This window comes from Antedon bifida, chromosome 7, assembly GCF_963402885.1.
Source record: "Antedon bifida chromosome 7, ecAntBifi1.1, whole genome shotgun sequence".
Lineage (NCBI taxonomy): Eukaryota > Metazoa > Echinodermata > Crinoidea > Comatulida > Antedonidae > Antedon > Antedon bifida.
Genome location: NC_136232.1, coordinates 22,964,796 through 22,987,843, shown reverse-complemented (window position 1 = coordinate 22,987,843; position 23,048 = coordinate 22,964,796). Strand labels below are relative to the sequence as shown.

The 23,048-nt window shown below is 34.1% G+C and overlaps 1 protein-coding gene across 1 annotated transcript in view; it reads left to right on the top strand.

Annotated features, from left to right (window-relative positions):
- Nucleotides 1–371: 371 nt before the first annotated feature.
- LOC144848737 (cation-independent mannose-6-phosphate receptor-like) overlaps nucleotides 372–23,048 on the top strand; it is a 48,351-nt gene continuing 25,674 nt past the window's right edge. Inside the window, exons 1-28 of the mRNA XM_078705603.1 lie at nucleotides 372–552; nucleotides 1,045–1,336; nucleotides 2,237–2,471; nucleotides 3,012–3,265; nucleotides 3,584–3,743; nucleotides 4,551–4,713; nucleotides 5,157–5,260; nucleotides 5,703–5,987; nucleotides 6,562–6,708; nucleotides 6,918–7,058; nucleotides 7,842–7,992; nucleotides 8,371–8,503; nucleotides 9,026–9,192; nucleotides 9,735–9,900; nucleotides 10,475–10,630; nucleotides 11,392–11,592; nucleotides 12,365–12,539; nucleotides 13,402–13,713; nucleotides 14,028–14,212; nucleotides 14,604–14,684; nucleotides 16,901–17,135; nucleotides 17,878–18,009; nucleotides 18,555–18,812; nucleotides 19,301–19,361; nucleotides 20,102–20,252; nucleotides 20,847–20,976; nucleotides 21,506–21,631; nucleotides 22,727–22,998. Coding sequence (XP_078561729.1) covers nucleotides 410–552; nucleotides 1,045–1,336; nucleotides 2,237–2,471; nucleotides 3,012–3,265; nucleotides 3,584–3,743; nucleotides 4,551–4,713; nucleotides 5,157–5,260; nucleotides 5,703–5,987; nucleotides 6,562–6,708; nucleotides 6,918–7,058; nucleotides 7,842–7,992; nucleotides 8,371–8,503; nucleotides 9,026–9,192; nucleotides 9,735–9,900; nucleotides 10,475–10,630; nucleotides 11,392–11,592; nucleotides 12,365–12,539; nucleotides 13,402–13,713; nucleotides 14,028–14,212; nucleotides 14,604–14,684; nucleotides 16,901–17,135; nucleotides 17,878–18,009; nucleotides 18,555–18,812; nucleotides 19,301–19,361; nucleotides 20,102–20,252; nucleotides 20,847–20,976; nucleotides 21,506–21,631; nucleotides 22,727–22,998 — 5,016 coding nt within the window. The 5' untranslated portion in view covers nucleotides 372–409. The remainder of the gene's footprint in view (nucleotides 553–1,044; nucleotides 1,337–2,236; nucleotides 2,472–3,011; nucleotides 3,266–3,583; nucleotides 3,744–4,550; nucleotides 4,714–5,156; nucleotides 5,261–5,702; nucleotides 5,988–6,561; nucleotides 6,709–6,917; nucleotides 7,059–7,841; nucleotides 7,993–8,370; nucleotides 8,504–9,025; nucleotides 9,193–9,734; nucleotides 9,901–10,474; nucleotides 10,631–11,391; nucleotides 11,593–12,364; nucleotides 12,540–13,401; nucleotides 13,714–14,027; nucleotides 14,213–14,603; nucleotides 14,685–16,900; nucleotides 17,136–17,877; nucleotides 18,010–18,554; nucleotides 18,813–19,300; nucleotides 19,362–20,101; nucleotides 20,253–20,846; nucleotides 20,977–21,505; nucleotides 21,632–22,726; nucleotides 22,999–23,048) is intronic.

The window sequence follows — 23,048 nt, the reverse complement described above, 5'->3', positions numbered from 1 at the left end:
TCATAGCTTAAATTAAAACTTTTTTTATAATTATTTTGGCGGAACATGCAAGCAGAATAAGCAGCAGAAGTATTTTTTTGTTATAATCGGGAGAACGGTCTATAATTGGCCGGCTAATCAATGAATGACGTCAATCATTATTTTTTGGTCAATTTTCATAAACGATTTTTTATATTTTCTTCGTTTTTAAAGATTTTAATTAATAATATATCAATAAAATATCACCCGGTTACATAATAGATTATTATATTTATTTAAAAACATTTAATTAGGGCTACTAACTAGAGGGCGGACCTATTGGAAACAGAATCCCAACAATCGATCACATGTTGGTGGTGGCCTTGACATTATTATCACGTGTGTGACATAATTTCACGTGACCATTTATCGAATTCTTTTTTTCATAACAATGGCGTTTCGTCCGGAGGTAGTTCACGGAAATTGTTCATTAATATTGTTTTTATTCATTATTATTTGTTTAACAATTAATGAAACACATTCAACTACACAGTGCATGGCAGGAAAATATGATCTGACGCCAATAAGTGCATGGTAAGCGAATATAAATTATCTAGGCCTGGATAGATAGCCTAGCTACTCAGCTGAAAAGTTTGGAGGTGAACGAAAGTGCTGCAGTAGCGGGTGAATCCAGTAGCGCCGATACAATAGGCCGATGCCTAGCTAAGCCTGCTCTTTGTATAGTGTATGTTTTGTGCATAGGCTCAATCCTGGAAAAGGCCTGGCCTAATTAAAGAACTAGTAGGCTAACTAGGCCTACAATACATTAAAAGCGTTTGTTACACACTGTATCATCACTGTATAGTTAGTATTGTGTGTGTGTACTACTACTAGTTATATTATTATTTTAATAATTCTAGGTAGGTTTACAGTATTATAAGGGTAGTTAGGCATGATACCAAAACCATACATAAGGGCTACGTTTATGAATCTTCATTAGCATAAAACCACTAGCCTATGCCTAGTGTATTTTCCTGAATCTTGTATGTATTTGTTGTAAATTGGCTTATTTTTGTTTCATTTCAGGGATATTTGGCACCTAAAAACTAAGATTTCTGACAAACCGGTCCATTTCTCAATCAACCCATGTGGTAGCTTACCAAGTGGCACATGTAGCAGTGAACACGTTTCAGTCTGTATGATTGATGACACAAATACTGCCACAGTAATAGGAAATTTTTCTGAAACATTAGAGCCAAAGACATTTGAACATAAAGGAGGCTTTCGATTGGATTTCCAAGGCGGCATTTGCCCATCAGCCTCAGGATCCAAGAGGTTCTACAATACCAGTATAAACTTTAAATGTGGTAATAGCCTTGTAAGTATGGTTTATACGAGGATTGATCATAGGCGGGTTCATGGAGCATATGTTCCAACCCTCCCGATTTATTCGGGAGTCTCCCGAATTTTAACATCACCTCCCGGTCTCCAGAATTTCAAATATATTTCCCGGTTTCACACATGTTTCCATAAAATTCAGTATTATTGCATTAAAAAGGGCCATAGAAAATTAATTTTACTACAAGTTAATTTAATCATCACACGTCGTATGTACCATAATCGTAAATGATACAACGAACAATTACTGGCAAAGATTGTATAGCACCGCTTCTTAATTGTTGATAGTGTGATATTATACAACGCGAGCGTCGTGTGTCTACAATAAAAGGTATTAATTATAATTTACGCATTATGTGCATATATTGAACGTTGGTGGCGATATACTTCACAGTATTAACATTGGTGGTGGTATACTCTCCCGATTTTTAATTCATTCAAATTTTTTTAATCTACATACAAAAATAGGACACTTTATGTCATTCATTTACTTTAGGCCCTGGGAGGAGTTGGCTGTATACAGTGTTAAACCATATATTGCTCTGTGTTCTTTCCATATGAAAGTGTCCCCTTAATAGAGGTGTTTCCCAGCATTTTCTAAAGTAGAGGTGCTATTGTAACTGAATAATCTAGTAGTCCAACATTTTCCTAAGGTCTGTCTACACTATCAAACTTTATGTGACAAAAAATGTGATGTGCCCTTATGATGTCATATCACTACTATGTTTGGGTATATCTCTACCATATTTGGGTATATCACTACCATATTTGGGTCAAACTAGTTTGATAGTGTAGACAGAGCTTTAAGTTAAAACTTTGAGGTTGGTGGAGCAGGAGAAGCAAACAATATTTTTTACGTTAATTTAAAATATTTTTACAGGGTTCACCCATACTTTTAGAAAGTTCTGCGTGCAGTTTCTTCATTGAATGGCACACGACCGCTGCTTGTGATCGCATTGACAATCAAGCGGTGAAGGAGAACAGGTGTTACCTGTATGACAACCAAAATAAGAAGCATGACTTCACTCCATTGGTGAAACAGTCTTCAGGGTACTTGGCAGTCTCCAGTGGCGACTATGATTTCTACATTAATGTTTGTAGAAATATACAGCCAGGTAAGTTCTTTAATTTTAAAATATTTAGTAACTACTATTTTAACTCATGCATGATTTTAGTTTGTTAGACAGCATACACCCTCTGTGAATCAACAACAACCACATTGATAAGCATAGCCAGAAACTCTTTTTAAATAGTATATACTGTACCAAAGGTTTATTCTGTATTTTATATATTTTCACATCCTGTGCTGTATGAAGGGCAAGACAATGATAGTATAAAACATCTTTAAGATGGCACAGGTCTTAAACTCTTTATCTCACATTTAAGCCTGATTTCCTTTGTGCCATATGGCTCTAAAGCCTTGTCTACACTATCAAAATGTATGTGACAAAAAAATGTGATGTGCCCATATATGGACATGATTATCATAGCACTACAATATTTGTGCATATCACTATTATATTTGGGCGCATTACAATTTTTGTCACATTAAGTTGATAGTGTAGACAGAGCTTTAGTAATTACATTCATTAGAAGTATTTCTTGTTAGATGTATCTTGAAATAAAAAACAAACAAAATGTTTTCTAATTTGCAGAAGACCCGACATCATCTTGTCCACAAGAGGCTGCTGCCTGTCGCATTGATAGTAGTGAAACACCAGATGGTACCACGCCCAGAACAGCGTATAACATGGGCGCGCCAGTGGATCGAGAGTTTGTTCATCTCGATGATAATAAATTCTCACTTTACTATGAGCACGCAGAAACAAATATCCCAGGATGTAATAATCACAACCCGTCTACGACGATTACATTCATATGCCCTAGAGAGGGGGCTAGAATCGGGGAGGTGAGCATTTTGTATGGTTGATTTAGTACAGTAGACCCAATAACGTTTCTCTTATAAGTGTATTCCATGAATAGTGTCGGCTGCTGTAGTTTTAAAACATATATTTTCCTCCTTGTTTGTTAAATGTGGAAGTGTCCTTTAATATGGGTGTCCTCTGAATGTGGGTTTCCCAAAGAAGGACTATATATGGGGTTAGAGGTCATAACATTTTAAAATCTATGCTATTAAAATTATTTTCATCATTTTTTTGTTGTCAATTATGACATCACATTATCAATCTATTTTAGTTTTCAGATAAATACTTTTTTACCATTTCAGAGTCGAGCGCCAGTTGTGACGTCCGATTACAACTGCCAATTTCAAGTTGAATGGCAGACTGAGTATGCGTGTGAAACGGAGATGCTGACGTCGCACACCTGTGTTCTAGACAGCGACAAATACGGGATTGACATTGACTTGGCTCCTCTTCAAAAAGCAGGTTAGTTTCTGTTTCAAAACGTTTCTTTCGACATCATTACTGCCGAGAGACATTGTCCCGAAAGTGTAAAATTAAAACGGTATTGAAAATGAAAACAGGCTTTCATGTTCGCAACTGGTCATCTATTCATAGAAAGTACTTATAAGGCAGTCAATATATGCCGAAAATAAAATTGATTCAGACTTACAGATCATACCGAGTAATGTTTTAATTTTACAATCATTTGGGAAAAATAACTCTTCATTTAAACATACTAGCAAAATGTTAAGATAGCTGTTGCGCCTTGTCTCTAGAATGCCCGCTTTGAATGAATGAAGTGACGTGGCTTCTACATAAAGTTGGGTAATGAGTTCCTAAAGATATTTTATATAATATTTAGAAAAATATATTACATTTTTAATAAAACGTTGAAGTAGGATATTACCAAGAAAGATTTGCAATTTTTAATTGGATAATAAACCAAATTGGGTCATGTTTGAAATGTCAGCTTATTTCCAAGGACCTAAATGGCATGGAACAAGTTGCTCCCCCTCCCACATAAATCCTGTGTGTCCTCCTGGGTGTGCTAACCATGAAGATGTATCCTCATTTTTCATAATCCAAACACTGTTTTGAGCATAGTATAAAGCACTTTCTACACTATCAAACTTTATGTGACAAAAAATGTGATGTGCCCATAGACACGATGATGTCACATCACTACCATGTTTGGGCATATCACCACCATATTTGTTCACATCACTACCATATTTGTTCACATCAATACCATATTAAGATTAATTCAGCATCTTATTCCTTCATTTTAAGATGGTAGCAACTACCATGTGAAGACTACTGGATATGATTATTATGTGAATGTATGCGAAAAGGCTTGTGATAATAAACCAGAAGCAGGTGTCTGCCAGCTTGCTACATCTGATGCTGTCCAGAAAAATGCTGGAAGCTTTGGCAACAACCATCAAACACTGAGGTATATGCAGACTTTAATAATAATAATAATAATATCCTGGATTCATATTGCGCCTAATGTTGTGAAACATCTAAGCGCTGTACATAAACTAATACGATAAAAGGAATTCCAGCAATGGCAAAAAAAAAAAACCGTGGTAAGGGGATACACCCTCGTCGCTAACCAGGGATTGGTCTAATTGAACCCCGGTCAGCACCAGTTATGTCTCGGTCATCCCGCTTATTTTCTCCAAAATATTTTTTATTTGTTTAAATATTGTTTATTTGTATAAATTTCTTTCTAAATTCTCACATCCAACAAACACTTTAGTTTCTAATTGTGTGCAGAATATCATTTCCCTCAATATCTGCATAGTGTTGCATCACTTTATTAATTATAGAAGTTCCTTGTTTTCCATTCCCAAGTAAATAAGCATGTGAATTAACTAAGTTTCTTTTATTTAGTTATGTAGATGGGGAGCTGTCTCTCACATACAAAGGAGGGAATAAGTGTTCAAGCGGATTTGAGAGAACATCTGTCATTACATTTAAATGCAATGAAACTGCAGGTTAGTGTATGAGCATATAGTACATTAGACAACTACATATTTCAGCATCTGATTCCTTCAGAATACAGAAGAATCTTCTTTCCCTAAGGGGATACTTTCCTGTGAAAAGACTAAAGCTCTGTCTACACTATCAAACTTTATGTGACAAAAAAAAAAGTGATGTCATATCACTACCGTATTTGGGTATATCACCACCATATTTAGGCACAGCATACTGTTTTTGTCTAGTGTGAATATTGTTAAATCTATGTCTAAACCCTGTTATGGGGACACTTTCCTGTGAAACAAATGATGGTCAATATATTTGTTAAAACTATGTCTGCCCCTATTAAGGGGTCACTTTCTTTATTAAAACTATGTCAAACCCCCAAGCAGCTACCACTCTAAAATAATATGTACTTTATGTTTTATAACGTTGTACTTCGTTTTTATATTTCGCTAGATGTTGGCTCACCAACATTCATCACAGAGACTTCGTGTACGTACTTCTTTGAATGGCGTACACGGTACGCCTGTCACGAGCACCCTACGTGTCAGGTTACCGTGGGAAAGAAACGATACGACCTTGGCTTACTTGATCAGGAAGGTAAAAATTGGGTCGCTTTGAACAGTGACGAGGTGGAGAGCGGTACGTTTATTCTGAACGTGTGTAACAAAATTGTACGAGACGAGACGAAAAATGTGGGGTCAACAAAATGTGGAACAGAAGACTCTGCCTGCTATATTGGTAAAATAATTCCTATTCTATTATAATTTAACTGATTTTCAATGCTGTATCTAAGGAGATTCTCTTGATACAACATTGCATGTGTGTCACATGTGATTTCATAGACCCAGACCATAACCATAGAATACGGTAAAATTCAATGATGCTTAGGTATTGACTGTCAAAAATCATGCTACTATGAATGAACCATATACCCTTGCATTATTCCACTAAATGACTTCATGTCATCATCATTTAAAATAATTTTTATTTTTTTTTATTATTTCATTTCCAGTAACACAATGTGCCCCCAGTTGTGGCAACAAAACAAAAACATACACAAATTGGTTCTCAACAAGATACAAAAAAAATTACAAAAAAAAATAACAAAAAAAAACTCATTTGAAATAATAATAATAATAATAATAGCTACTTTTGATATACAGTAGTGCAAATAAGCAGGCCATCTCCCCAAGACATAAATTAAAGTAAAACAAGAAATGACAAAGTTGTTAGAAAAACGAAAACAATTTGTTTGAAAAGGAGTTTTGAATGTTTAGGAAATGTTTTTACAACAAAATCATGGTTTTTTTAGAGGGATCTAGTGTTAAGGACATTGGTGTGTTTAAAACATCACCTGTCTTTGAGGACAATCATCTGACATTGAAATATACCAATGGCGGTCCATGTGACAACAACAGGAAACAGATTTCAACTATCATTACTTTTTCCTGTAGCCCAGGTAATATATATTTTTAAAATTTCATACACGTCCAGCAGTGAGTAACTTGCCAATTACAGGATGGATAAACTATTTTATAATTTATTGTGCTTATAAACTATAAGTCTCATTAGAGGGAGTGGAGTTGGAAGAGTTGTGAGTTACATTCGACATTCGACACATGTGAGTTATTTATTCAACATTTTTACATTTTAAAAATTCTATTCAAGGTGACCTAGAGAGTGCTCCTGTTTTTACCCGTAAATCCAGTGACGGCTGTTTGTACGAATTTGAATGGCGTACAGCAGCAGCCTGCCCTCAAGAAGAAGCGATAAAAAGTCACAGTTGTACAGCTTATGATGATGAAAGAGGTAATCTATTGTTTGAACCGATTTCTGTATCACCCATATCATGAGTTGATTGGGAAGAATATTTTCAACGAATGAAAATCTCCTCCCCATTCAACGAATATACAAGATTACCATCTTTTATCACTGTTTATGTGCCACTCAAAAAGCCAGAGTTCCAATGTCAATAGTCTGTGCACACTATAAGATGCCATTAAATAGAACCATTAAATGGAACTTTTACCATGCAATAGAACAAATAATGAATGGCACACAATCAAAATGTAAGGATAGGGTGTATTATAATGTGGCATTATTTTACAAATCTATTATATCCAGAATCTCATATTATATTATTAAAACGTCAATCTAGTATAGCGTTTCATCCACAAAGCTCCTAAGCGCAAACAAACTACTGTATTTGTATATAATGATAATTCTGCTAAAAGTATTTTATTTTCACAATATCATACAATACCTAAAGATATATTTTCCCTTGAAATTTTTTATTTTTTGTTTAACATGCCATTTTAATGTCACATAATAGTTATTCACTTTAACCAAAAATTGAATCGAAAAAAACTTTATTTACCATTTAAGCAAAAAACACCTAAATTGTCTGTCAGACAATAGTTTTTGGTTACAATTAACAGTTTTTTTGTCTTTTTATAAGTGAAATAATTAAAAAAACATTTTTGAAACTGCAAAATGGCCTATTCAAAGTCTGATTTTATTAATCTTCATTTTTTCATGTTTTTGGGGGACAATACATCTTTAAATCTTTTTTTCTTTGCTTGCTTTCATTAGGTTTGATCTTTGACCTGACCCCGTTACAAGGTCAAGCGTATACAGCAAAAGTGAATAGCACTGAATATAATTACTATATTGGTGTTTGTGAACCTCTTACACAATCTTGCAGTGGCAGTGATACTGGAGCCTGTCAATTTAAAAATGAAGAGTATGTATATTTTTAATTATTTATCTTATTTAAAAAAAATAAAAGTATCAATTTTAAACATCTTGATATGAAAAATATATATATTTTTAATGTAATAATTCACTTTACAACTATAAAGCAAATGTTTTTTTTTGTTAGTTCATACAGTAGAATCCCTCTGAGCTCTGCTGGGGCCCCCCCTGACACCTATTAAGGGCCACCTTACCATGCAATGGACAAAATATGTTTTAATGCTACGGCCAACTCCTATTCAGAGATTGGGTCTCGAAAGTATCCCTTTTGGGCTATAACTCTACTTTTTCAATCCATAATTGATTGATTCCACACTACACATCAATTATGTATACATTTAAAGAATATTTTTAAATTTTTTTTTAGTAAAACATCGCGCATCACTGGTAAAATAAACTCTAATACTACGTTAGAATATTACAATGGTGTGTTGAAGTTGACATATTTCAATGGCGACCCTTATCATGCAGTAGATGGTGAACCGAGGGAGTATAGAAGGGTAAGCTACTGCAAGAATAAAATCAGTGTTCAATTTAGAAGATTGTTGTTAAGCCCTATTAAAAAAAAAGTCATTTACAAAGGAAAATATCAGTTTGAAACATCTTAATGTGAAAACAATGTCAGAACAAGTGAGTGGCCGAGCGGTTAAGACAGTGAAACCGTAATTACGTAGCCATAACATCAGGGTTCAAGGCTTACTCGCTTCATTGTTCTGATGGTAGAACAATTCTTCTCGGATAAGGACTATAAACCGTAGGTCCAGTGTACACATTTAGTTCTTGTGCACTTTAAAGAACATAGTACATCTTTTGAGACGAGTAGGGGGTTACCCTGGTGTACTAGTACACACACAGCCACTGATCATAACTGAGACCAGTCTTTGACTGAAGAGGTTGCTCAGTATAAATAAATAATAAACAATTATTATTGGAAAAAATCATTTCAAAATTACACTTTTAATCAATCTCATTATTTTTGTTTATTTAATAAACCAGTGAATTTTAAATTTCTCTTTTTGTAGACTGAAATTGTGTTCATATGTGATCATAGCCAAGGTGATTCATCTCCTGAATACGTATCGGAAAATAATCATTCTTACTTTTTTGAATGGTCCACTATGTACGCCTGTCCTCAAAAACCGGTCGAGTGCATAGTCCGTAAAGGGAGCCAGCAATATGACTTATCAAGGTAAAGTAACTTGGAAGGCAGACTTAAGCCCCTATCTGATCAGTGGCGTAACAGCTCGAGAGCATATAGGGCCCCCTGGGCAGTTCCCAGAGAAAGAAATACATTAAAATATGAAAAAGGCTAAAAAAAAACGGCCGTTGCCTTCAGCGTTGGAGGGGCACTTCGGGTTCCTAAACAAGAGGGCTAATGTCTTTGTTACTCCACTGTATCCGAGATTAACAAGCCCTCTGAAATTTCGATTATGTGTGCGCTAAAATATCTGGTCGAATTTATCTTGTAAGTAGACGCCTATACCGCAAGTTAAACAAATACTTTATTCCGATTCAAGCTTCTTCGCTTGATTGGTGGCTAAAATATATTGATAAATTAAAGTTGGAAGGCAGACTTAAACTCTTTTCTGAGATTGAGAGGCCCTCCGAAATATCGACAATATGTACACTAAAATGTCTAAATCAGCCCGTGAATTAGGCCAATACTTTACAACCAAAGTTGTTCCTCATGATTGGATAACATATTTTTTGTTTTCTTTTTAATTTTGTTAGCTTATCCGGTTCCGATGCACTTAATGACGACAATTGGTCAATTATTGATGACAGTATTGAAGGCCACACGTATAAATATTATTTACACGTGTGTAAGCCTCTAAAGCCTGTAGCGGGTTGTGATGTCATTGCATCATCTTGTATGACTGAGATTGTTGATGGTAAAGTAAGTACGGGATGTTGTTATTAAAACAAACAAAATGAATACGATGACGAAATCGGATACATCACACTAATGTATTCATTTTTGTAAGCCATTAAAAATCGCATTGTGCGGCAAAGAAATACTTAAGTGCCGTCCATAATATGACTCCGGTAAATTTGAACAAAGTGCAGGTACGTGTTGCTTGGCTGCCTAGAACAAGCATAACGTAGAGCGAGTGAGGACTTAAAAAACTGCTATTTATCAAAATTGACCTGGCATTTTAGTAAATTACTTTCAATAAATTATTTATATTCAGGAATCATTCTTAATTCAATGCAAAATGTGCAAAATAGATCACAAACTATACTCGTTTTGTAGTTACGAATATGACTGGTGACTGGTTGCTTTAAGAATATGAAATTGGGATCAGCTCAAAAGTTTCACAAACGTGTGACGTATGCGTTTCCTTTATCGTATTCATAAGGTTGTGAAACCTCTCTATTAATAACCAAGGTTCAACTGAATGTTTACACTAGTACCCTTTTAGTTAAATTTATAGTTTTCTGAAAGCGTTTTGTAATTTTCTCTTTATTAGGAAATTCAAGTACACGGTAATCTAGGCGTTTCCAAAACCTCTCCAGTAATTGAGAGCGTCGGTCATGTGAAACTGACCTACAGCAATGGAGATACTTGTGACAATGGCAAAGTTTCAGAGACACGTATTCATTTCATATGTGAGAAAGGATCCTTAGTAAGTGTTATTAAGCTCTGTCCACACTATCAAATTATATGTGTAAAAAAAAAATGATGTGCACATATATGGACATGATGATGTCATATCACTACCATATTTGGGCATATCACTACCATTTGGGAACATCACACTTTTTTTACTTACCTATATTGCTCTGAAACCGTGTGATTTATTTAAATGAGATGCATTGAAGAAGGTTAAAAATATAATAATAAGTTTTTTATTTGAATTCAAAATCATATTTTCTTTTTCTTCACAACCACTGAAGCTTTGTGGTTTATATGCTTGCCTACCAATTTCAGAGTATTGGTTGAAGTCTTGGTTCTGTAACCATTAGGATAATTATTTTGGTCAAAATAGAACCATCTTAAGCCATATAAAAGAGCATGCATTTGTTTCCCATCCTTTAATTGCCACTTGTTTTAGATCCAAGTTGAAACTTTTTTTAAAGAGTTGAGTCAGTGGCCAAGTGGTTAATCATAATTACTTAGCCATAACATCGCTCTGTGGTTCTGGTGGTAGAACATGTTTTCTCAGATAAGGACTATAAATCGTAGTTCCAGTGTACAAATCTCATGTGGACTTTAAAGAACCTAGTACATCTTTCGAGACGAGTAGGGGGTTACCCCGATGTACTAGTACATCACAGCCACTGTTCATAACTGACCCTCTGGGAGGCCAAACCAGTCTTCGACTTAAGAGGTCGCCCAGTATAAATGAATAGAAATAAAAATAAAATATTTGTTTATTTTGTGCAGGCTACAAGTCCAAGACTACTCGAGAAGATTGATGGATGTGATTATATCTTTGAGTGGAAGACAGAAGCTGCCTGCTCTATTGAGACCTCGTCTGGTGAGGACTGTACAGTGCGGGATGTTAACTCTGGATACACCTTCAACCTTAGCCCTCTCAAGCTAAAAGGAGCTTATTCCATCAGCAATGGTGACAGTATATTCAAGGTACAAACACAATTGAATAATCATATTTCTTATGTAAGGGCGTGTGGCGCAGTGTGTTCGATGTTCGACTACTGATCGTGAGATCGAGGTTCAAATCCAACTCTCGCCGCATTGCTTGTATCCTTAGGCAAGATACTTTTCTTACGTTTGCCTTTCTCCACCCAGGTTTATAAATGGGAACCTGGTTAGATCAAGACACAACTTTGCGCTATTACTAGCTGCATTATGGGAGTATGTTTCCATAGTTCTTTGATCCAAAAAAATGACTGGGGTAATAATGTTCAGCGCTTAGAGGTTTCACAAAAGTGGGTGCTATATAAATCCAGGATATCCAGTATACTATTTCTCCATTATTCTCAAAATAAATGTCACTGCCTAGAATCTTAATATAATGTAATAATACTGTACAAAGTAAGGGACTATATTGCAGTTATTCTACTGCTATTTTAAATTGTTTTAAGGTAAAAGATCATGTCAAGTTTATACTACTGCAGTCCTGCAGTAACTCTCTTTAAACCTTTTAGGAGTATTGCACACTGTTTATTGCAGTAACTGCCTCATAAACTTGAAATAAACTCATAATTATTGAGGTAAACAAATGTTGTTACTGCAGTAATTGCAGTATAGTAGTTTTGACATGGTCCCAAATTTAAGCACATTTAAGGGTAGACTTGTAGGATTTGAGAAGCTGTTGATTGTATCAATAGATCTTGCTGGCAAAAACAGTAGTAGACAGAGCCTAACAATTGTGATTATAATATATTTCTTCCAGATTAACATATGTGGTGCTGTTCCAAGTGGTAATTGTAATGGTGTTACTGATGCTGGAGCATGCCAAATAAATGGAAATAATATTAAGGTGCTAGGTCAGACATCATCTGACCTTACCTTTACTGATGATGGCCATTTATCATTGGTTTATAATATGCCAATTGAAGAAGAAACTGGTATGAAAATAATTTCTTCTTTTGAATTCAATCATTTCTTATATCATGGTATCTATATTTCGAAAAAAAAAAAAGAAAAAATTAAAATACATTTGCAGCCAAAAGCTGAATTGCTGCGTCTTATTACAATAAAATTACAATAAAATAATGATATTTTATATCAAAATGACATCAAACATTAAAATTTATGTATAAAAAGACCATCAAATTCTATAAAAAAAAAACCAACATAGAAAATATTATATAAACAAAACAAATGTACAAATTACATCAAAGGTTCAATTTAAAACAACAAAAAACCAACAAAAAATATGAGATATGTTTTGATCGAAAACTTTGACTGGAAGTCAAAGTTATTTTTTGACCAAAAAACGTCTGTATTTCAGTTAAATGATTTTTTTTTCAACTATATTTTGGTGAAAGTTAATAACTATTATGATACTTCAAAATGACCCACTTTTTTTCGAAATCTTTTTATTTTTATTTTTTTGGAATTAGTCAAAGGGACAATACATCTTTAAGCTATTTGGTGGCTAATTTAAAAAGTGCTAGTAATGGTGTTAGCTTGAGAATGCCAAATAGAGCCTTGTTTGACCTTAAATTCAAAATTCATTTTTTATATATTACTTTTTTTTATTTCAAAACACAGTCTCTATTTTATAAAGTAGTAGTAATAAACCTAGACATGGATTATTTCAACTACTGACTACTTCAACACCCTAGTCTAGTTTAAAGCTCTGTCTACACTATCAAATTTTATGTGACAAAAAAAATGTAATGTGGCCATATATGGACATGATGGTGTCATATCACTACCATATTTGAGCATATCACTACCATATTCAACAAAATTATTTTACAGGTAATCGTAATTCTACCGTGGAAATTACCTTCCTTTGTCGTCATGAAGTTTCTGGCAATCATCATGATTTGACGTTTCTGCGGAAAGACGACAACAAATGGCTCTTCAACTTTGAGACTCCTTACGCGTGTCTACCACAAGCCGTTGACTGCTTGATATCCGACAGTCATGGTAATGAGTACAACCTCACACCACTTTCCAAGGAAGATGGCAACTGGGAAGTGGTGGACACTAGAGATGAAAGCAGCGATTTGCGATATCATATCAATGTTTGTCGCCCTCTAAACAACGATAATGGCTACAATTGCCCAGGTAATAAATCTATTGTTGGTGTTTTTTATATTTAAACGAACACAGTTAATCGATTTTATTAGATTTTAAATTTTTCATAAAAATGTATTGATCAAATAAGGACTACTGTAAAGTTCAAAGAGCAAAGGTCAAGTACTACATCTTAAGTGTTACAGTTTAAAGTTGGTAGGTGGTGCCATTGGGTCATGCCAGACATCTACCAAAGGTGGTTTACCCCATAGTCTTGGATACAACCATCCATTTCTAAAAGTTAAAGGGCAAAGGTCAAGTGCTTTACCATCTTAATTGTTTAAATTTGACACCCTTATTTGTAGGTGGTGCCATTGGGTCATGTCAGACATCTACCAAAGGTGGTTCACCGCGTAGTCTGGGATACATCCAGTCCATGCCGGAAGCAGCACCAGATGGCAGTATCAGTATACAGTACGAGAATGGAGATGTCTGCAAAGATGGCATTCGATACAGTACTAGAATTATTTTTGAATGTTCTGATCGTCCAGTAAGTTTTTTTTTTTTTTATGTTATAATAACATATTTCTTCATTTTTTCCCTATTCTTTCCCATAAAGAAGGGGGCTATACTGTCCATTTTAACACTGACCAATCCTTAATCAGTGACACCCCTATCAAGGATACATTTTGATGATTTTAAACTATTTGAATCAATTTACAAACAGGTGTAGTACAGTAGAAAGAAATCTGCTCTCAAAAAAAAAAAAAAAATGCCACAAAATCAGTTGGTATAAATAATATCGCTAAATATTATTACATTTATATAAGTATTAATTAGAATAAGTATATCTATATTTAAAATATAAATATTTAGAAAATATGATTTAATGGTACTTCTCTTCAATTTTGAAATTTCTAACCAAGAAAATATTCTTTTAGGGATCACCAGTTTTGCAAGTTGTCAGCAATGGTTGTGAATATGTTTTTTCATGGCAAACTCCAGCAGCCTGTCCATTGAAGGTAATTGTGTTTTTTTGTGTATTATTATATATTTAATTATTTGAAAAATGTGCTTGGTAATTATGAATTAGGATAAAGAAAATGTGGTTAAAAAATATAAAGCTCTGTCTATACTATCAAACTAGTTTGACAAAAATGTGTGTGATGTGCCCAATAGTTATATGATGTCATCATGTCCATATATGAGCACATCACATTTTGTTGCCACAAATAGTGTAAATAGAGCTTTGCGCATGTTTTTATGAGGGTATTGTAAGCCAATATAAATATACATTTGTATATACTGTATACAGTATACATTTTTGCTGTTACTGTTTTGAAAAGATGACTAACTTTATTTAACATAAGATAATACTGAAGCTGAAGTTCTTTCCACACTATGAAACAACTGTACCAAAAAAATAGTGTATTTTATAAAGCCTTGTCTACACTATCAAACTTTATGTGTCAAAAAATGTGATGAGCCCATTTATGCTGGTGATATCAGTAAATACTGTATGTGATGTGACATCATCATGTCCATAAAGGCACATCGCATTTTTTTTGTCACATGGAGTTTGATAGTGTAGACAAGGCTTTATAGTTGAAAATATTTAATCATCATCAGCGAAGAATTACCACAGAAAGAAAATAAAACTAGAATTTAATTCGTCACTTTGACGAATTATAGGTGATCATTTTTATAATTTTATTGACATTAATATTTTTTAAACATGCACGTATGTTAACATACAATCGGAAAATGTTGATGTATGCCACCCTATTATACGCTATATTAGTGCTGAGTTGTGCCTATTATATGCCATATACATAATGTACAGTATATACTGTATATCTATATACAGTGTAGCATTGGTGAAATTAAGGACACGCATCATGTTCTAATTTTTTGGCACTGATGACATTATCCAAATGAACTTGTGGATAACAATATCGAAAGATAATGAATTGAGCAATAAAATATAACAATTGGAAGAAAATTTGGCACGTAGAAGCGCAGTGCGCGCTCTTTAAAATTTGTATAACTTTGACGAAAGAGATGAAAAAATTGCTTTTTAACTTCAACTGGCCATATGATAACGTCACAAGATTCGATAGGCTTAATTTTTATATAAATTAATATCTACATTTAACCAGCTCTCATAATAAGTTATAATCATCAAGGTCAACTTTAATTCAAAAGAGCTGTAAGGTATTCAAATATACGTTGTAGGTGAAATTACGTAACCACCGTTATTTAAATTTTAAGACGTGATGACGTCATCAAAATGAAAATTTTGGCAACTCATGAGTAACAATTGGTTGAGGTAGAATCAATTAAAAATTAAAAGAAAATCGATCACAGATAAGCGAGTTACACTCTGTTGAATATGGTGGTCTATGACTAAAGGGGAAAAAACCCTATTTTAAAAATTCATGTGGCCAAATGATGACATCATACCATTTTGTACGTCTAATGTGTATATACATTGGCTTCCATAATAAGTTAAAAAAATTGGGGGTCACCTTCCATTCTGAAGAGTTATATTCATTTTAAAAAGGCCTTATTTTTTACCATTTTTAGCACTTTTGTACAATTAATGTGCGCATTTTGTCATTTTTAACGTGCTCGTATAGCATTATTTTAAGTCGAAATGGACTCAAATTTGGTGAATGTACTAAGGAAGATGAGTAGAATGCAATTTGTACAAAAAATTGTTATTTTTTATGCTTTCTACGTAGGCACGCACGCAGTAATTTTTTAAAACACACAAATGGCCTAATTCATGCTCTAATTTGATCAAAACGTAATTTTGAGCTTTTTAAATTTTTAACGCGCGATTTCACGCGCATGACCCTACGTGCACGTGCGTTTTTATTTGCTAATATTTTTACCCTTGACCTGAAGCTTACGTGTAGTGAATTTTATTAATATGTGATAATGAATTATGGAGATATGATTGATAATGTGATTTCACAAAATGGCGTATAAATAACGTCACGGATGAGTGATCACGCTGAAAAGCTTATTAGGACTAAGTTACAGTATTTGAAAGACATTGTGAAATTTTGGTAATCATTGACATTTAACTTTTTGAGATATTTGTTACACAAAAAGTGTACAGAAAGAAGAAAAATATTTTAATGCAAGTACAATAACAATAGGTGATCATTTTATTCTAAATGATCACCTAATAATATTAAGAATCAATTAAATTTCTTTAAATTTTGTTTAGACTGACACTGGATCTAACTGTGTAGTACAGGATCCTGAACTTGGGTTCCAGTTCAACCTCTCCTCACTCCACAATCCTAAAGAGGACTACGTAGTGACGTCTGGAGAGTATGAGTACCGCATTAATCCTTGTGGCAACTTAGTAAAACCTTCTGGTAGTTGCAACAAGCCGGGAGTCGGAGCATGTCAGTCTAAAGACTCTGGGTCGGCAGAAGGTTCATTCCAAAAAGTTGCAGGTAATCATTTTCTTTGTGATATACCGCAACCCTGTGTGAAGAATGGAACATTCCGCTATAATAATACAATTTTGTACTTAAATGTCTTATACAAAAATATTTTTCAAATAAAGTTATTGTTTATTCAGTTATATTGGTGCATTTTATAGTTACTGGTCACTAGACTTTAAAAAGATAACTAGTTTAGATAACTAGTTAACTAGTTAAAAACTAGTTAACTAGTTAAAAAGATAACTAGTTAACTAGTTAAAAACTAGTTAACTAGTTAAAAAGATAACTAGTTTGGATCGATTGTTTGTGAAATTATGTGTAGCTCACTTTGGAAAACCAGCCAGGGCCGTAGCCAGCATGAGGCAGAAGAGGCGCCCGCCTCGTCTGAAATTTTTAGTTTTCACTACCAACCCCAATTCCCCAGCAGAGATGGTCATATTTCATATTAATGATTGTATTTAAAGCATCTTTGCCTCGTCTGTTTTTATTCAATATTCAATATTCAATAAACTTTATTGTTAAACTCATTAATGGCTTGAAACTTTGGCTGAAAGTACACACATTTAAAATTGTCTAAAAACATTGTCGCACACACAGTAATAAAAAGTATAAAATCACATAAAACTGAGAACAAGATGTTATATAAAATAGTTAATAGTTAACCTCTCGCTATGGCATTGCCAGCTCAAGTGTGCACAGAATAGTTCACTATAACTACATATTACTATTTACAATTTGTTTATGTATATAGGAATGGGAAATACAAAGTTGGTATATGAAGGCGGCCATTTTAAACTGAACTACACCAACGGAGAAGCGTGTCATAATAAAGTCTATAAAAGATCTACAGCTTTTATATTTTATTGTGATAATGAGGTAAAAGGTGAGAAATTTGCCCTTTATCTTCTTCTAAACCGCACAACCTATGCTCATTTGTTTTGCTTCACAACCAGGTTATAGGTCATTGAGAGATCTTTGAAAACCACAAGTATAATGTTTACGTACTACAGTAGCATTTGGTTGATACCATGAATTCACTAGATGACTAAACTAGATGGTGCCCGTCCATTGAACGGAGTAACCTCTAGTGTCATTAAATTAACAACTCATAAATATGCATAATATGTTAATGAGCTATATTTATTTCAACTGTTCATTTACCATTATTCAATTTCATGAATATGCACAATATGCTAATGAGCTATACTTTAACTTTTAATTTATCAATCAGGAATATTCACAATATTTTAGTAAGCTATAATTATTTCACATTTGTCATTAATCAATTTCATGAATATTCACAATATGTTAGTAAGCTATACTTATTTTCATTTATCATGTATCATTGTTCAATTGAATATTCACAATATTTAAATGAGTATACCTTTTTCCTCTTTCCAATTATTGTACAATTGCACGTAATTACAGGAGCGGGTGAACCAAAGTTTATCAACGAAACAAGTGATTGCACATACGTGTTTGAGTGGGCCACGCCGCTGGCTTGCCCGCCGTTCGATCTAGTAGAATGTAGCTATCGTAACTCGCAAGGAACTCAATTTGATTTGTCGTCTTTGACACGTACTAAAGATAACTATAAGGTCATGCCGTTTTATCAGACAACAGCGAAACCAGATATATTCTACATAAATATCTGTCGCCCTCTAGTGCACTCTCATAATGTTGAAGGTATGGATATCAAATTATTTTAATAGTCATGGTCTAAATTTAATGTATTTTAAGTTTATATTTCTTTGGGTTCTAACAGAATAAAACATGGCCTGTAAGTGAGAGGTTGCTGGTTCAAATCCTACCAGTGGGATAGAGCTGCTAAAATGTATGTTATATATACATATGAAATTGTTATTCATCAATAGCCTCCTTTTAATCTAATCTTAAACCTTGTCTACACTGAAAATTTATGTAACAAACAAGTGTGATGTGCACATATATAGTACATGGTGATGTCATATCACTACCATATTTGGCCACATCACACTAGTTTAATAGTGTAGACATAGCTTTAAGCTTAGGTGAAAATTGATAAAGAAACATGAATGGAGCTTTAAGCCTCACTCACTGATTGGTGTTTACATGTTCTATGTGATAGAGATTTTACCTTTATTTAAGCTAAATGTCTCTGTGCATTTATATGTTGCATTTAACTGTTTTCATAGGCTCAAAATGTGCTGGAAACTCGGCAGCGTGTTTACAAACCGGCACAGCTGAAAACCCCACGTAAGTTGAAGAATTTATGAAACAGCCTAGATAAAAAAAGCAAGAAACTCTCCTAAATCTGGATAATCATGAGCTAGCCCAAACTGGGCACCCATGGCTCACATCCAGACACCCTCGGACTGACCAAAATTCAGACACCTATAGACTGACCAAAATCTGGACATGCATGTTCTGGCCTAAACCGGACACCCAACTGGAAGGCTTTCCAGAAAGTTCCTTTTTTTAAAAGGCATTTTACAAGTATTATTAATTAATGCTGGACCTGAATGATATGATTTCAAGAGAATACAGTGGGAGAGTTTGGATCAAAATTGAATTATTTCGTCTATACCCACATGTTTCAGGTAGGCTTATGCCTGAATCATTATTTTGTATTTATTTTATTTAATCGAAACCAACAGTGATAATTATCGCCACTAACAGGTTTGATACAAACAAAGCAAACAAAGTTTAAAGCACCTTGATTGGTCCTAACATTGATCAAGGGCTTCTCTCGGCCTGTGTTCAACTTGACCAGAGGAAAGGCATAAGCAGATACTAGATGCAGGGGTGCCATAAGAGTCAGCAGTGTTGATTTCAAATGCCTAACAGCTCCATATACAGCACCCGATATTCCCAGATGGTCTCCCATCCAAGCTCTAACCGGGCCCAACGTTGCTTAACTTCAGTGATCTGACGAGAACCGGTGTTTCAACGTGGTAAAGCGTGGTAAAACATAATGTATCACTTTTTTTGTTTAGATATGCTGATTTGGGGCACATTTCTGGGCCCCCTTCATGGATTAACAATCATCTAAGCCTAACATATGAGGGCGGCGATCCCTGTACATCAGTTGGTGAAACTCTTCGTAAAAAAACAACTATTGCATTCATTTGTGATAAGGATTCAGAGGTATGTGCTTTTTCGGTTTCATAAATACTTACTGGATAAGTTGCCATGCCATTTAAAAAAATAAAAACACCCCTTTAAAATTTATGGGATCTACCACTATTTTGAATATATATATCAGTATTAAATAAGCTCAAAATCCAAAGGTAAATTACTGAAAAAATGACAATGCTGTTGGTATCAGTGGCTGGATCTCAATGGAGATACAAAATAAATTAAGCAAAATGCTAAATCAAAACGAATTATCAAATCATTACATGATCTTTATAGTAGATGATATAAATAGAACCCTTAATTGTCAAACCCCCATTAAGGGGACACTTTTCAAATGAGGTCCCTAAAACTCTGTCTACACTATCAAACTGACAAAACAATGTGATGTGCCCATATATGGACATGATGATGTCATATCACTACCATATTTGGAAATATCACTACCATATTTGAGCACATCACACTTTTTTGATAGTGTAGACAGAGCTTTATTTGTCGCTTTAATAGGGTTCTACTTTAAAGAAAAGTTGAACTTTCTAACCGTGAGAAGTGTTATTAATTACCTTTGTGATAGTAATCCATTGTCATTTTATGTTCACACAGGCTACAGGACCTGAATACGCCTACAGTGGATCATCCTGTTTCTATCATTTCAACTGGTTCACTGAGCTTGCTTGTGGCTTGGATGAAGAGGTAGTTACCGATGACTGTACAGTCACTAACCCAGCTACAGGTATTATGTCCATCATTTTTCATAATTACAAATATCCTTCAAAATTGCAGTAACTACATTTTGTTTAATACTCAAACTCTCAAAGTATTTAGCAAGCTTTTATTGTTCACTCTTTAAACATGTTTATACATTTTTTTGTTTATCATACATACGGTTTATTGCAGTGACTGCCTCATAAACTTTGACATTGAACATTGAAACAAAAATTGAATCATTACGTGCATTGTTTCAGTATAAATGCAGTTACTGCAGTAACTGAAGTAGAATAATTTGAACCTTGCTTCTCTCCAATTTGAAATGTCTGAAAGCCATGTGAAATCGTCATTACAAATTGAAAATAACGTACATTCTGCATATGTCCAAAAATGTCTACAGTATCATAGAGAGAGGCGACTTCAAACTCATGCAAATTTTTAAGCATCCATGAATTACGGCGCCCTTATGAACGCCAAATCATTCACAGACAGACAGAGGTGATAAAGTTGGCTGGTACTGTAGTTTTGTAACTATTTTTTGTTTTGTTTTTCAGGCTATCGATTTGATTTATCATCACTAAACAAACCTAATGGATACTCTGTGTCTGGTGGTGGTTACATCTACAAACTTAACATCTGTGAAAAGCTTACAGGGTCTGGTTGTCCAGATGAAAATATAGGTAAAAATCTACGTACATACTTTTTAAAACTGTATTGTAAGTATAGTGTGAATGTGTACTGGTCCATCTCGGGGGCCCCTTTTTTGTGGACAGACAAACTAGTGCCGCTTGGTGGTAGCTGTACGACAAAACAAATATGTTGTATTTCGACAACGTAATTTAGCCCAGTAAACTTCAAGTAGCATGTTATTCCCTCACAGTTACATTTTTGTTTAGTTCCATAGCTAAGCAAAAGGGGTGCGGTTACGAGAAGGTAGCTCCTTGATGGTGGCCATTGTTTATGCCCATTACCCCACTTTAAAAAAATTACTATTTTTGTGGAATCTCATAGATATTCAATAATGTAATAGAAAGATTGATCTAGTGTGTATCAATGTGAATGTGTGTCAAAAAGTTGTCAGGTTGAAATGTGACGAACCATACTCTGTGATATGGTAAAAACCTAGTCTATTATTTAAATAAATCAATAATCTTTTATTTCAACACCATAGAAAATACAAACAATACAAAAGAAAACAAAAGCATCAGCAAAATTCAAAAACTTAAAACACAATACTCTCAGTATCATCAACTGTGTTGAATAAAATACAAAAATCTTTTAAAGCAAAAAAAAAAGCCATATAAGATACAGACAACTCGACATAATAATACAAAGCATCAGTCAAATTCCAAGTATTAAAAACATTGTACTGTACTCATCATTTTCTTCACTCTACTCTTTCTCACTCACTCTCACTCGCTCAATCTTTTCATCTTAACGTGTCTTCCTCTTCTGTGCTTGACATTAAAACTGCCCTTAAGATGTGACCTATAATTTATTACACTTTTATTAATTATTATAATAACAATAAAAATAATCATAATAACAATAATTAAAATAATTAAAAATAATAATAACTACTACAGTTGTATTGACTGTAATTTTATGTGTTTAAATTTTAAATGTAAATATGTTTAATTATGTTTGTATGATGTGGTATGTTTAAGCGGATATTAGCCCTTGATGGCATTTGCAGCAATAAAGAAATTGAATTGAATCATCCATGTAGAATATAGCTCTGAGCTCTTGGTTTTTTTTTTGGGTCATATTCGCAGGTGTGTGTCAACAAAAACCAGTTGGTGTAGGCACCCCACATTCTTACGACGCAGGCCACTTCAACAAACGCCTTTCGTTCGACGACGGCATTCTCATGTTGAATTACGAAGGCGGAAAACCTTGCCATCGCGGACAGTTTAACAGAAGCTCTATCATAAACTTTGTCTGTCCACACACGGACGGGGTCATAGGTCAGCCTCAGTTCGTTGACGAATCTGAGGACTGTACGTACTATTTTTCATGGCATACGTCACTTGCATGTGAAAACCAGGTAAGAGATAAGAAACTTTATTTTTAATTTCTTCTTGACTTCTGAGACTG